At 43.5% G+C, this 13975-nt stretch overlaps 1 protein-coding gene across 11 annotated transcripts in view; it reads left to right on the top strand.

The window, feature by feature from the left end:
* Positions 1-12777, top strand: part of NEDD4 (NEDD4 E3 ubiquitin protein ligase) — a 51292-nt gene extending 38515 nt beyond the window's left edge. For all 11 annotated transcript variants that reach the window (XM_083475601.1, XM_083475600.1, XM_083475599.1 and 8 more), the window contains 15 exons: positions 253-330; positions 493-547; positions 647-705; positions 2622-2687; positions 3926-4155; positions 4815-4936; positions 5041-5111; positions 5252-5347; positions 6202-6275; positions 6475-6535; positions 7378-7437; positions 7547-7654; positions 8072-8168; positions 10675-10747; positions 10860-12777. In XM_083475601.1, the coding sequence (XP_083331727.1) occupies positions 253-330; positions 493-547; positions 647-705; positions 2622-2687; positions 3926-4155; positions 4815-4936; positions 5041-5111; positions 5252-5347; positions 6202-6275; positions 6475-6535; positions 7378-7437; positions 7547-7654; positions 8072-8168; positions 10675-10747; positions 10860-10962 (1353 nt within the window). In that variant the 3' untranslated portion in view covers positions 10963-12777. The remainder of the gene's footprint in view (positions 1-252; positions 331-492; positions 548-646; positions 706-2621; positions 2688-3925; positions 4156-4814; positions 4937-5040; positions 5112-5251; positions 5348-6201; positions 6276-6474; positions 6536-7377; positions 7438-7546; positions 7655-8071; positions 8169-10674; positions 10748-10859) is intronic.
* Positions 12778-13975: the final 1198 nt, after the last annotated feature.

The raw sequence follows: 13975 nt of genomic DNA, 5'->3' as shown, positions 1-13975 counted from the left end.
ATAAGCACATTTTCCAGGGATTAAGTCCTGTTGAACCATGATTTCGCCCATGGAGAGAGGCATGGCTGGATTTCTATGGGGAAATCTTCCTCTCCGTGAAGTGTCACATGGATCCGCTGTTTGAATTCTGCTTTTGGGAAAGTAGAGTTCAGTGGCTTCCCTTGTGTGGAGGCCTTCCTTTAGCAGCCAGCCAGGAGTCTTAAATGTCCGTGGCTAAAACAGTAGCTTAACAGTGTTTTTCCCTTGTCAAAGGATGACCCCAGAATCAGAATTCCTACTCATATGAGAAGAAGGACCTCTTTGGACCCTGCAGACCTTAGCCCTTTACCGGTAAGCACCTGCCTCTTGGCCTTTTTAATACTTTACATCCCTCAGATTACCATTAAGCACAAACCATTAAGCATTATAAAAGGCTGCTGCTGTTTAAATCTGTGGAACCATGCCAGCACACCCATCATTTAGCATCCTTATGGTTTTCTCTCTTTCCTTTAGCCTGGCTGGGAAGAACGAATACATACAGATGGAAGAACATTCTACATAAACCACAGTATGTAGAAGTTATAGCACGACTCTCCCTTATAAGATATAATATGACTCTCCCTTATTGCTCAGCCTTATTGCAACTAATACATATGTGTGCTTGCAGATACCAAGAAAACTCAGTGGGAAGACCCTCGCTTGCAGAATGTCGCAATAGCTGGACCAGTAAGACTCCCTGGATTACTTTAAAATCAGTTGTAGCAGCTAGCCACGTATTTGCATCGTCTGTTCACCCCAGGGCACTTTCACCTCAGAAGTTTATAAGTCGGGTGCAGGTTCAATATTTAGCCTTCTGAGCAGTTGCCAAACTGTATGGTAGAAATAAGAGGATACAAAATGGTTCAAATGCATTGGTGCAGTTATTTTGAATGTGAGAAGTGTCTGAAATGGGGCCAGGAATTGAATTAGTGGTGGGAGGCGATGGTGTTGAAGTTCACAGGCAGGAGGTGGGGGCAGTGCTTGTGAAGATGAACATATCCTAGAGCTCAGTGATGTTCACCTGTCTATTGTTTTACTATTGTATATGTTTCAAACTGATTTTATCACATATTGTATGTGGCCTTGGGAAAATTTGGCAAGGTGGCTAGTAAACATTAAGTGAGCTAAAGTACCGGTAACTCTTCCCCCAGGGCTCTTTGAGCCAGTCCAGCATTCCAAACACCAGCTGGTAATGATGGTTTTGCAAGGGGAGTGCCTTGAAGGGCCCCCTCTCCATTGCTTCTACCAGGAAAATAAAAGGCCTGGGGTGAAGAGAGGTACTTGATTCCTGGCATGGGTTCCTGGTACCATCTAACTTTGGAATTGACTTGGAAATCGTGTGTTTTTCAGATTTCTTTCTTTCTTTCTTTCTTTCTTTCTTTCTTTCTTTCTTTCTTTCTTTCTGAAAAGCTCGTCTAAACTGAGATGGTGGGAGGGGTGGAAAGTGGTTTCACCCATCTCTATAGGGACAGTTGGATTTGAGAAGAATTTTTCAGACTCCCCTCATCACAACTGAGCCATAAGATTGAACCCAGTTTTATGCATCTGAATCCCCGAATCTTCATTTTATGCTTTCATACTGTTTCATTGATTTTGGGTTGTCCTTTTCTTTTAAGGGGTAGGGGATTTATATTGTACATAGTGTACACCACTTAGAGATATTTGGAAACATTAAGCAGTTTAGAAATGCTTTTAAATAAAGTGCAAGGCTCTCAAATTGGTCTCCAGCCACAGCTCAGTTGCATCCCTGAGATAAGTAGATGGAGTGAAGTCAGGCTCCTGTTGGCAGGCTCTGTTGAAACTATTTACTAAAGGTGGTATCTGAACCATTTTGGATCCCTTGTGGGATCTGCTCCTGTTCATTATTTCCCCCCGGACAAAATAGAAAAAGCTAAGGAGGTTTACTAAAGGGGCTGATTTTGTGTTTGTGAGGGATAAGTGATCCAATGCTGGCTTGCAGAAAATGAGAAATTTTTGTTGGAATAAATTTATATTAATACAGTGGTACCTTGGTTTACGAACTTAATCCGTTCCAGAAGTCTGTTGCTTTCCCATAGCAGCGGGGGACTCAATTTACAAATGGAACACACTCAACAGGAAGTGAAACATGTTCTTATTCCAAGGCAAAGTTCACAAACCAAAACACCTACTTCTGGGTTTGCAGCATTCTTAACCCAAGTTGTTCATAAACTAAGCTGTTCTTAAACCAAGGTACCACTGTATTTCTATAAAAAGTGAATTAAAACTTTGGGTAGTGCTGTGGACAAGGATTGCAAAACAAGTGTATGGTATAGATTATTGTATTTTAATATTCTGTTGGAAGCCACCCAGAGTGGCTGGAGAAGCCCAGCCAGATGGGCAGGGTATAAATAATAAATATATTATTATTATTATTATTATTATTATTATTATTATTATTATAACTGAAAGATGCTCTAGTTCCCTCCTGAGTGTCCTCCCACCCCAAATTCTGTCACAAAACTGTAATCCCCTGGCCTAAGGCAGAAACTTTCATGCATCAACAAATATTTTCCCCGATGAAATGTGATGTTGGATACTTGGACATCTTACATTCTTCTACCCTTCCCTCTTCTTTTTCAAAGGCTGTGCCTTATTCCAGAGACTATAAAAGAAAGTATGAATTCTTCAGAAAGAAGTTAAAAAAGCAGGTAAGTTATGAGTCTAGTAACTTCAAAGTGAATATGTTTCCAGAATGTGTGCTGCTTCTCCTGTCTTCTTCTCTTGCAATGAGTGCAAAGATCAGCAGTTTCCCCCTCCCCTGACTACGATTAGCGATCTTCCCCTGCCCCCTGGGCTATGACAATGTTACATGATGTACCACTGAACAAACCAGTGGAATGACTAGAGTACAGATTACTTTAAATAGTCACTTGGCACAGAAGTACAGTTGCGCACGCATGCCCACCTGGTTACCTATACATAAGAAAAACCCTGCTGGGTCAGACCAAAGGGTACCCAAGGCCCATCAAGCCAGCATCCTGTTCCCACGTTGGCCCATTACGGAATGCCCACAGGCAGGAGCTGACTGCACAAGCAGCGCTCTCCTCATTTTTGATCCCCAGCAACAGGTATGCAACCAGCCGTCCCTCTTAGTTTTTATTGGTCATGAAGGGCAGGGGTCAAGGGGTCTGGCAGTTCCTCCACTGTGAGATGTGAAGTTACAGGGAAGCAGGCAGAGGGTCTTCTCAGAAGTGGCACCCACCCTGTGGAACACCCCCTGCCCACTGTCAGATGTTGAATAGATAAATCTGACTTTTAGAAGACATCTGAAGGCTGCCTTGCACAGGGAAGTTTTTAATGGTTGGTGTTTCATTGTGTTTTTTAGATTTTGTTTGGAGCCGTCCAGAGTGGCTGGGGTACCCCAGTTAGATGGGTTGCATATAAAAAAAATAAAATAATATTATATAGCACACGTGGTCATCTGCACCAATCTGAGCACCTTGTCCATGCCCCCAAGCAATACTAACTGAAACTCATCCAAGCCTTATTCTCTGTGAATTCATTTAATCCTGTCACCTGCCCTGTGATCCTCAGATGAAGGGCAATATATAGATTTAATAATAAAAAATACATAGTCTTCTTTCAAAGCCATCCAAGTTGGTGGCCATCTTGTGGGAGTGAATTCATTAGCTATGTGCTCTGTGAAAAAATAACTTTAAAAAAGGTATACTACGTAAGTGTAGTCTTTGTAAGCTTGGAGTATTAACAGTCCAGGCTGATATTTGTTAGGGTACATAACTTCAAATGCTCCGTGTTTAATTGAAGAGCATTCTTCAGTCTTCATTGATCAAACTTCTTGCCAAAAGTGCAGGGCCCTGTTTAAGTATCCTCCCTTCATTTTGCTTGACAGACTACTCTAACAATCAGTTATCGTGTTTCTCTTCAGGGTGATATTCCAAGTAAGTTTGAAATGAAACTTCACCGTGCCACAATCTTCGAAGACTCCTACAGAAGAATTAGTGCTGTAAAGAAGCCGGAGTATCTCAAAGCGAGGCTATGGATTGAATTTGACGGTGAAAAGGGTTTGGACTATGGAGGGGTCGCCAGGGAGTGGTTCTTCTTCATCTCCAAGGAAATGTTTAACCCATACTACGGATTGTTTGAATATTCTGCCACGTAAGTAAGACACCTACTGTGGCCAAGATTCTGCCATTTTCTGCGGGTGTGAAATGTTGAACAGCTTAAACAACAAATTAGCCAGCCTGTTATCCAGATACTTCATACCTCATTTGAAGCTCTCCTATGCTAGCTGTGTGTGTGTGTGTGTGTGTGTGTGTGCGCATAGAGGGAGCACTAAGCTTCTTCTCTTGGCTAAACTTGGCTACTCTAAGGCTCCTCTTTGCCCATTTCGAGAATGGCAGTTCTACAGTTTGAGCCTTAAGAACCAAATTTAACCTTGAGCCAAACTCCAGGAGGAGGAGGTGAAGGAAGCAGCCCTTCTGCTACTCATCTTTGCACTTCTACCTGGGAGAGGCCCAGCAGGATGAGGCAAGTGCTAGACTGGATGGATGGCAAATTCTGACTTCCTGGGGAAGGGCAATAGCTCAGTGGCAGAGAGTCTGCTCTGGGTGCTCCAGGTTGGTTGAACTGCAGCTTCAGTGCTCAGTATCTCCAGGCAGAGTTGGGGAAAGACTTTAGGGAGCCATTGCTGGTTCACATAGTCAAAGCTGATCCTGATGGACCAATGGCCTGATCCCCATAGGGCAGCTTCTGAGATGTTTGAGCAAATGTCTGCTGCTAGTATATGGAGCACATGGCCTCTACTTCCCTTGCAGGGATAACTATACTCTCCAGATCAATCCAAACTCCGGCATGTGCAATGAAGACCACCTTTCATACTTCAAGTTCATCGGCCGCGTGGCAGGGATGGCCGTCTACCATGGGAAGCTCTTAGATGGTTTGTACTTGACATTACAGAGGCTGCTTCTTGGTCGCTTATTATTAGCACTGTGCTCCATAACATTTCTTTACGACCAAGCTCTTCCTCTTTGTCTCTTGCAGGTTTCTTTATTCGCCCTTTTTACAAAATGATGCTTCAAAAGCCAATAATTCTTCATGATATGGAATCTGTGGTATGTAATGTTTACCCCAAGCTGCTGTTGTTGCCTCACATTTTTATGGTGAATTAAATTTACATTTGTTAACACCTTCCACCCAAAGGACAGTTTATGTTGCTGGTCTTAATCACTTGTCCCTGTCATGTTCACTCTAGGACAGTGAATACTACAGTTCTCTGAGGTGGATTCTTGAAAACGATCCCAAGGAACTGGACCTCCGGTTCACAGTTGATGAAGAACTTTTTGGGCAGGTTTGTAGCCATGCAGGGCTTAAATTAGAACACTCGAAAGGTACAGGATGCCTTATGGTTGCTTCAGTCTTACCTTGTCTAATACTGATTTGTCCTTTTTTGATAATGAAACTGTAAGTTGATAAGTGAGTTGAATTAGAGTTTTTACCTGGTCGTCTCAATATTTGTGGTCATCTACAAAATAAGTTTAAATTGCAGTGAAGCATATGTGCATGGCAACAAGCAAAACACTGCCACAAGCCTGTGACCACAAAGAATTTAATCTCTTGAAACAGATGTAGGTACCAGGTCTAGTTTTTCAGAGTAGCAAATGGTCTTTTGTCATCTGACCAGGAGAGTGTTGCTCTGGCACCCTCAGAAGTCTGCTGGGACAATTTTGTGAGACACTTTAGGGATAAAACACTCAGATCCAGACAGAATTGGATGCAATGGTTAGAGCAAGTCTCCCTTGGAGGTGCCCAGAGCCCTGCCTGTCGCATCTGTGCTGCACCAGTTTCAATTATTGTGGTCTGAAGATGTGGATAAGCAGCTCATGGAAGGGCAGTCAACCACCTGCCTGTGCTTCTGGTGGAAATACACTGATTTGATTTTGATTTTGAATTGTATCATTGTTTCATTGTAACTTGCCCTGGGGCCCTATGGTGAAGGGCCTGTAAGAAACCTCACAAATAAATGGAGAAATCCTGAAGCTCCGCCAGCAAGCCCTGCAACTGGTAATAGCAAGCCTTGCTGTATCTCATCACTCACTTCAGGTGATCAGCAAATAGGAGGCCTGTGTTTGTGGAGGGAGGAGGAGGAGATTTTGCCTTACGCCTTATGTACTGCTCAGTTTGCTTTGGTCCTCTTGTCTTTAGACTCATCAACATGAATTGAAACCTGGAGGGTCAGATGTGGTGGTCACAAATAAGAACAAGCAAGAGTATATTTAGTAAGTAACAGACTGCAGAACTGACACCACCCTACCCCTTGTGTGTGCATTTTCCAGTGGCAACTGTTCGCCATAAACTCTTTGTTCAATTTCCAATCTGCTCTATCTTAAAGCTAATGCTATGAAGAATCTGTAAAAACCTTTTAAATGTAGCTGTCATGTTGGTGTTTAAAACTCAATACTTCCTTCCGTTTTACAGTCTTGTAATACAGTGGAGATTTGTGAACAGGATCAGGAAACAAATGGCTGCCTTCAAAGAGGTACCGTCATTTGCAGATACTCTTTGTGTTCTAATGTTGTCAATACAGTGGTGCCTCGCAAGACGAAAAGAATCCGTTCTGTGATTCTCTTCGTCTAGCGGTTTTTTCGTCTTGCGAAGCAAGCCCATTGACGGTTTAGCACTATTAGCGGCTTTTAGCGGCTTATCTGCTGATCGGATCAGCTGATAAGCGGCTTAGCGGCTTAGAAAAGGGGGGGGGGGGAAGGGAAAAAACCAGCAGGAACTCGCAAGACATTGTCATCTTGCGAAGCAAGCACATAGGAAATTCATTTTGCGAAGCACCTCCAAAACGGAAAACTCTTTCGTCTAGCGAGTTTTCCGTCTTGCGAGGCATTCGTCTTGCAGGGCACCACTGTAGTCTGTTTCAATATTGATTTCAGTCCATTAATTTTTACCTGTGTGCAATTGAATTTTTACCTTGCTCTATACCTAGAGTGGCTTGCATTATTATTATTTTTAAAGCCATAAAGCTGTGTGAGCACAGCATGAAACCCCAAAAGAGAATGTGGAAAACTTAGATTCTCTCTCCCCCTCACTCCAGCCGTATTTTATGGGGATTAATTTTGTCAGAAGCAGCTCGGTCTGTCTACATACCATCAAGAAAATGTGTCCTGCTGCTGCAAAGAGGTTTTGTTTGTTTTTTTGTCTCAGTCAAGATAAAATAGGAATCTGTCCTAAATGTCTTCCAAAATGGAATGGGACCGAGGTGCAGCAAAGCTGCTTTGAGAGGGAGTTCCGTAATGGTGGGATTGTGGGGTTATGGCTACAAACACATCGCCATTCCACTTGTCCAGCTTGCCTTATGCCTCTTCTGTATTCTAGGGTTTTTTCGAACTAATACCACAAGATCTCATCACAATCTTCGATGAAAATGAGTTGGAGGTAAGCTTTCTTCTGCTTCTTTCAAAAACCTGTTTCCTTTGGGGAGTTTGTGTGTTGATATTTTCTGAGATAATGTTTCCTCTCTCTCTCTCTCTCTCTCTCTCTTCAGTTACTGATGTGTGGCCTGGGAGATGTAGATGTGAATGACTGGAGGGAACACACAAAGTACAAAAACGGCTACAGTGCAAATCACATAGTTATTCAGTGGTTTTGGAAGGTAACCAAAATGTTGATATCATTCTTCTAGCAGGAACGTTTTAAGCAAATGTTAGGCCAGAATTGCATGAGAGTGTTTATGTCCTGCTACAAGTAGCGAAGAGTACACAGGGTGCTCAACATGCTCTCTTCTGCCCTGGTTGTACTAAAGATGGATGGAGCTCAACTTAAAACAGTGGCACTGTTTAACCACCCATCACTGATCCTGGCAACCTCCTAAGTTAACAACAAAGGCTTCTTCTGTGCAGTGGAAGCAAAAAACAAACAAACAAAAAAACTCCACCTGGAATGAAACCAGGCTAATTTTCTCTGAGCAGACACTTAATAAACAAGCCACATTGACCAGATTGAACAACGAACACGTGTGATGTTTGGTCATAAGGTTAGCATTTCAGTAACTCTTTGTAACTCTTCCTAGGCTGTGCTGCTGATGGACTCTGAAAAAAGAATCCGACTCCTTCAATTTGTGACGGGCACATCCCGCGTACCTATGAATGGATTTGCTGAACTATACGGTATGTATGGGATGTGGGTGGCGCTGTGGGTAAAACCTCAGTGCCTAGGACTTGCCGATTGCATGGTCGGCGGTTCGAATCCCCGCGGTGGGGTGAGCTCCTGTCGTTCGGTCCCAGCTCCTGCCCACCTAGCAGTTCGAAAGCACCCCCAAGTGCAAGTAGATAAATAGGTACCGCTTTATAGCGGGAAGGTAATGGCGTTTCCGTGCACTGCGCTGGTGCTGGCTCGCCAGAGCAGCTTCGTCATGCTGGCCACGTGACCCGGAAGTGTCTTCGGACAGCGCTGACTCCCGGGCTCTTAAGCGAGATGAGCACGCAACCCCAGAGTTGGTCACGACTGGCCCGTACGGGCAGGGGTACCTTTACCTTTACCTTTACGGTATGTACTTGCAGGGAAGTAACAGTTACAATAGCGAGGCATTTCCACTGGCATTCTAGAGCAAATTCTTCACAAGCTGAGTCATCCTTCACAACCTCATATTACAAATGGTCAATATTATCCCCGTATCACAGATGGGTGTGTCTGTGTGTGAAGCTGAGGTGGCGGTGGCCTCTTTGTGAGTTTATGGCCTAAGGTGGGCTTTTAAGTTATTGCCTTCAAAATCTCATTGGGGTAAAATAACACCCTAAAAACAAGGGATGCGGGTGGCGCTGTGGGTTAAACCAGAGCCTAGGACTTGCTGATCAGAAGGTCGGCGGTTCGAATCCCCGTGACGGGGTGAGCTCCCGTTACTCGGTCCCTGCTCCTGCCAACCTAGCAGTTCTAAAGCACGTCAAAGTGCAAGTAGATAAATAGGTACCGCTCTGGTGGGAAGGTAAACAGCATTTCCGTGCACTGCTCTGGTTTGCCAGAAGCGGCTTAGCCATGCTGGCCACATGACCCGGAAAAACTATCTGCAGACAAACGTCGGCTCCCTCGTCCAGTGAAGTGAGATGAGTCATCCGTGACTGGACCTAATGGTCAGGGGTCCCTTTACCTTTACCTTTAACACCCTAAAAAGAGAGGGTGTGCCTGTCCCAATATCATGTGTAAGCAAGATAAATGCAGGGGCAACTTGTAGAGGGATTTGTGGGGTGTGGGCGGGTTCCTGCACTTTCTACCTGCCAGTTTCCCTCAGGCCAGAGCAGGTGGGCCAGTTGGCATGGGCGTCCTCCAAGTCCTCCTGGTAGAGGCAAAGGGGGCAAATCTTTGGTAAAGGTTATTGATATTGCAGGGAGAATCAAGGGGGGAGGGGGTCCTTTAGCACAGGATGTTAATCTTTTAAAGAAGAGTCATAAAAGATTAATACAGATAAAATATAGATAAGTAAATGCAGAAACGGGGCCTACATTTCCCATCTGGCCTGGGCCTATTGCCAGCTTTGCATGGCCCCTTTTCTCCATTCAACTTGGGAGGACATCCAGCAAAGGATTACTTATCCTCCACCCAATGGACCTTGCAGGATGTCCTCCCAAGTTCAAGGGAGAACAAGGGCCATGCAAAGCTGGCAATAGGCCCAGGCCAGATGGGAAATGTAGGCCCCGTTTCTGCCCCATTTCTGTAAAGCTGATAATAGCACATGTGATCCCTTGCATGTGCCCTCCCTGTCTACCTTCCCCTACACACACACACACACACACACACACACACACACACACACCTCTTCAGTGTGGGGTTGGGGAGATGCAGCTGACAAAATCACCAGCTCTTGTTTATCCCCAATAACTAGAATTAATTTAAAACAAAAAAAATCCTTCCAGTAGCACCTTAAAGACCAACTAAGTTAGTTCTTGGTATGAGCTTTCGTGTGCAAGCACTTTTTCGTGCTTGCACACGAAAGCTCATACCAAGAACTAACTTAGTTGGTCTTTAAGGTGCTACTGGAAGGAATTTTTTTGTTTTGACTATGGCAGACCAACACGGCTACCTATCTGTAACTAGAATTAATTTAATAACTAACGGGAAGATGTATTGATTTGTTTGTGCTGCAATTGCCCAAATAGGAGCAAAAATACTTAACAGGAGCCCTCCGTCCTGCTCCCTCAGAGCTGAGTTGTGGGGCCAACTTAGGCTGCATGTTCTTGGAAAATAACTTCTTAAATATCATGATTCCCCACTTCTGTTAATGGCTGCACAAGGTGCCATGAACCCATTTGGGAGGGTCATCAAGTCTAGAGGCACTTTGGAATCAGCACATGACATTGAGCTGCTTCTTTTGCGTTCAAGCAGCCTCATCACGTTCATTATGTCAGGAACCCTTTACCACGCTCCTGCAAGGTAGGCTTTTGACCTTGTGTTGCAGATGAGGATGGGGTTTGCCACAGGGCAGAGGTAAGGTCTTCTCCACTGGACCACCTTAATTCACAAGTCAGTATTGGCCCTTACCCTGCTGTAGCTGGATTAGTTTCTTTTTCCCATAGTTTGCATGTTCCACTTCCATAAATGAGAGCTGCCTGTAGCCAAGGCTTACACTGTGACCAGGTGAGGATCTAAAATCATTAGGCTTGCTGTGTATGTTCCTTGCAGGTTCGAACGGACCACAGTTGTTCACCATTGAGTACTGGGGCAGCCCTGACAAACTGCCGAGAGCTCATACTTGGTAAATATTCCTGAGCATGAAGTATTCTGTTGAGATTGTTTCTCTGCCCATCCTGGCATATAATATAGCTGTTTTTCTTGTGTCTCTTCTATCCATCTCCACCCCACTCCAGTTTTAACCGCTTGGATTTGCCTCCATATGAATCTTTTGAAGACTTGTGGGACAAGCTTCACTTTGCAATTGAAAATGCTCAGGGGTTTGATGGCGTTGACTGAGCCCCAGGAGAGGAGGGTGACAATGCTGTACTTCTTTTCTGTGCTGCAATTTGAGAGTTTACAAGCAAAACAAATATTCCAGGGACTCTGTTGCTGCATTTGAATGGCAACTGAATCTTTATGGTATCCTCTTTTTTTTTTTAAAAAAAGTGTTAATTTCAGTTACAGCTAATTGTATTTTGCATTTCAAACTCTTGCCTGCTGGATTAGCGGGTGCGCATGAACACTGGTGAGGCTGGCATGAATGAGCCTTGCAATACCTCTTTCAAGAATTTGCCGCCTTGGCAATCTTAACTACTGAAAGCGTAAGCTGTGAAAAGCCGAGTGTGTCTGTCTGTCTTCCGTCCATTTGTCGGTCCATGTGTGCATTCTCTCTCCAGAGGTGGCTGGACAGCCCACGGATTCTGCTCTTGGGTTGTGAATCACTTCTTCAGACTTTCCAAAGCACCTTAACTATATCTTTGGGTAACCTTAAAATCTTTCCACCTGTGCGCAGTAAACTGGCTCTGGCTGCACTTGTGCACATTGCTGCAGGCGCTGAGCTGGTAGGGCTTGTGCCTGGGTGCTGGATGGCAGCTTCCCTGTCCAGCTGTGCTTGCTCTGAGCAGCGAGAAGCAGTGCACGGAGATTGGCAGCAGCTGCTTCCCTGGGCATTGCACAGGAGGAAACTTCTTCCCAGTCGATTATGCCCAGTTGTTTCCTTTTTTAGTATTCACAATTCTATTTCTAAACTTTTTAACTTTTGAGATTAAAAAGTAGCATGGACTTAAATGAGATTATTTTAAAACCTGTTTGGATTTATATGCTAGTGTATTTTTGGTAAATCATATTTTGATAAATTGTCTAACAAATAATATTTTCAGCTTTGCTTTTTTGAACTCAAGACAGACTTTTTTTTGTTTTTGAATACTACAGTGTTAAGTCATAGCAAAAATGCCTTTTCATATTCATTCTTGCAGTATTGCACCACAATAAATAAATAAATATGCAGACATGTTTACAGGGTTTTGCGGGCCAAATTCAGCAATCTGATCTGTGCAAACGTGAGTGACGCTTCTCAGAATAAGCACCCAGGGCAGAATTTGGCCCTGAAATTAGTTTAGATGTTACAGGACTCCTCTTCCATCCCTATTCCAACTGCATTTTTATATTTTGTCAACATTTAGTCTAGAAACCAAATAAAAGTACAGTATAACCAAAGTTATAGTATATAATGTGCAATTCAGCATGAAACATTTTGTACATTTGTTCAATAAGAAATAAGGATATTTTAGTATGAGCGTCAGGGCTGGTATTTTGATCAATGCTGGTTTAAAATCATGCTTTGAGAAGTGGAAGTTTACAAAACAGTCTTTGGTTTTGGTTGACTCTTGAACCCTTTTGTTATGCACGTACCTGGAGCAGTTTCCCAAGTGCCACAATCCTGACCCAGTTGGAAGGGGCTCATGCCTGACCTGTTGGAGAGGTCACTGGGCTGCCGCAACACTTGGTGAACTGCTCCAAAGACGTGGAGAAAAGGCAGGTCCACCCCTGTGGCCAGTTGCCATCTCACATGCACATTGTTGAAGACCTGCAACTCGCCCTAACAAATGGGTCTTAAGGGGTCTTTCAAATCCTTTTTGGATGGGGTCTAATGCATTCAAGAGTATTACAAGTAAATAAAAATGACTATTCAATATACATACTTTCTGGGGGGTTGTGTGTGTAAAATTTGGAATAATCTGTCTGTATAAATTTGAATGTAACAGAGTACTTTAGTCTAACAAATGAACAGCCTGAAGAACCTGAAACGGTAAATAAAATCTATTCTGATAAGCTGGCTGGTTTTCATTCAGGTCCATTCGGTACTACTGAAATGGTCTATAATTAGTTCTCTGAAGCAGCCATTCCCATCAGTTTCTCCTCCTTTGCCTCCAGGAAATCTCTGCTCTTGCTGTCTATCCTCTTACCATTCACTGTTCCTTGTTGTGTGGATCAAATGAGGAGGTGGAGAACCAGGTACCCCAACTTGAGCGCCCCCTTGGAGAGGGAAGGTGCATATAAATGCAATAAATAAATAAAGACCCTGAACTATTTGGAGTGGGGACTGTGTGTGAAAACTTATGACAGTGGTTCTCAAACATTTTTCTCTGGGCCACACTTGCAGAATAGAAATTTCCTCGTGCCGCACTGAATTTTTTTATTGATAAGAAAACCAAGAGAAACAACTCCTAGCAGTGCTTGATTTATAACATGCTTTACAATATGATCATGGGACATCCAGAAAGTATAAAACAATGTAGCTACATAGGAACACGAATCATTCCCAAAATATAATTATAAACATATATACCTTAAGTATGTATGTAAACTGAGTGAGAGGCGTGAGCTTGCTTTTGGCAGGTAATCTCTAATTTGAGACAGACATGTCATGGAGCACCAGAAGAATAACCAATGGTTGCATATCCAATTTTTTATTTTATTTTTATACTCTACTAAGCTACACTGAAATGTTTAAATGTTTCTTTGATTGCTCTTGAACCTTTCTGCCACATTTGCCATCCTCTCCTGCCACACCATTTGAGAACCATTGACCTGTGACAAAATGCAGTTGTTTATTTAATGCATAGATAAAAGCTACTCCCAAACATGCAGCTGTGTCAAACCAGACATCAGTTGATTTGCCTTACTATGTAGTTGGATGATTATGAAAAGCAAGCTTATTTCTTGGATCAAGCAAGTCTGTGAGTTGCAGCCTGCCAGGCAGTTGCAAAATGTCCAGGTTACCTCTGAGCCTTCCACAGCCCCTAGAAATGATGGGTGAGGTTTGTAAAATGGGTTATATTCCACTTCCACATAGTCCAGATGACTTCTTTCAAATGGGGAGTTAGTTTAGACTTCCTCAACCTTGGCCCTCCAGATGTTTTGGGACTACAATTCCCATCATCCCTGACCACTGGTCCCGCTAGCTAGGGATTATGGGAGTTGTAGGCCAAAATCATCTGGAGGGCTGAGGTTGAGGAAGCCTGAGTTA

Source organism: Podarcis liolepis (assembly GCF_965112155.1).
Source record: "Podarcis liolepis genome assembly, chromosome: 14".
NCBI classification, from domain to species: Eukaryota; Metazoa; Chordata; class Lepidosauria; order Squamata; family Lacertidae; genus Podarcis; species Podarcis liolepis.
Note: the sequence above shows the minus strand (reverse complement) of the source record. Positions and strands in the feature narration are given on the sequence as shown.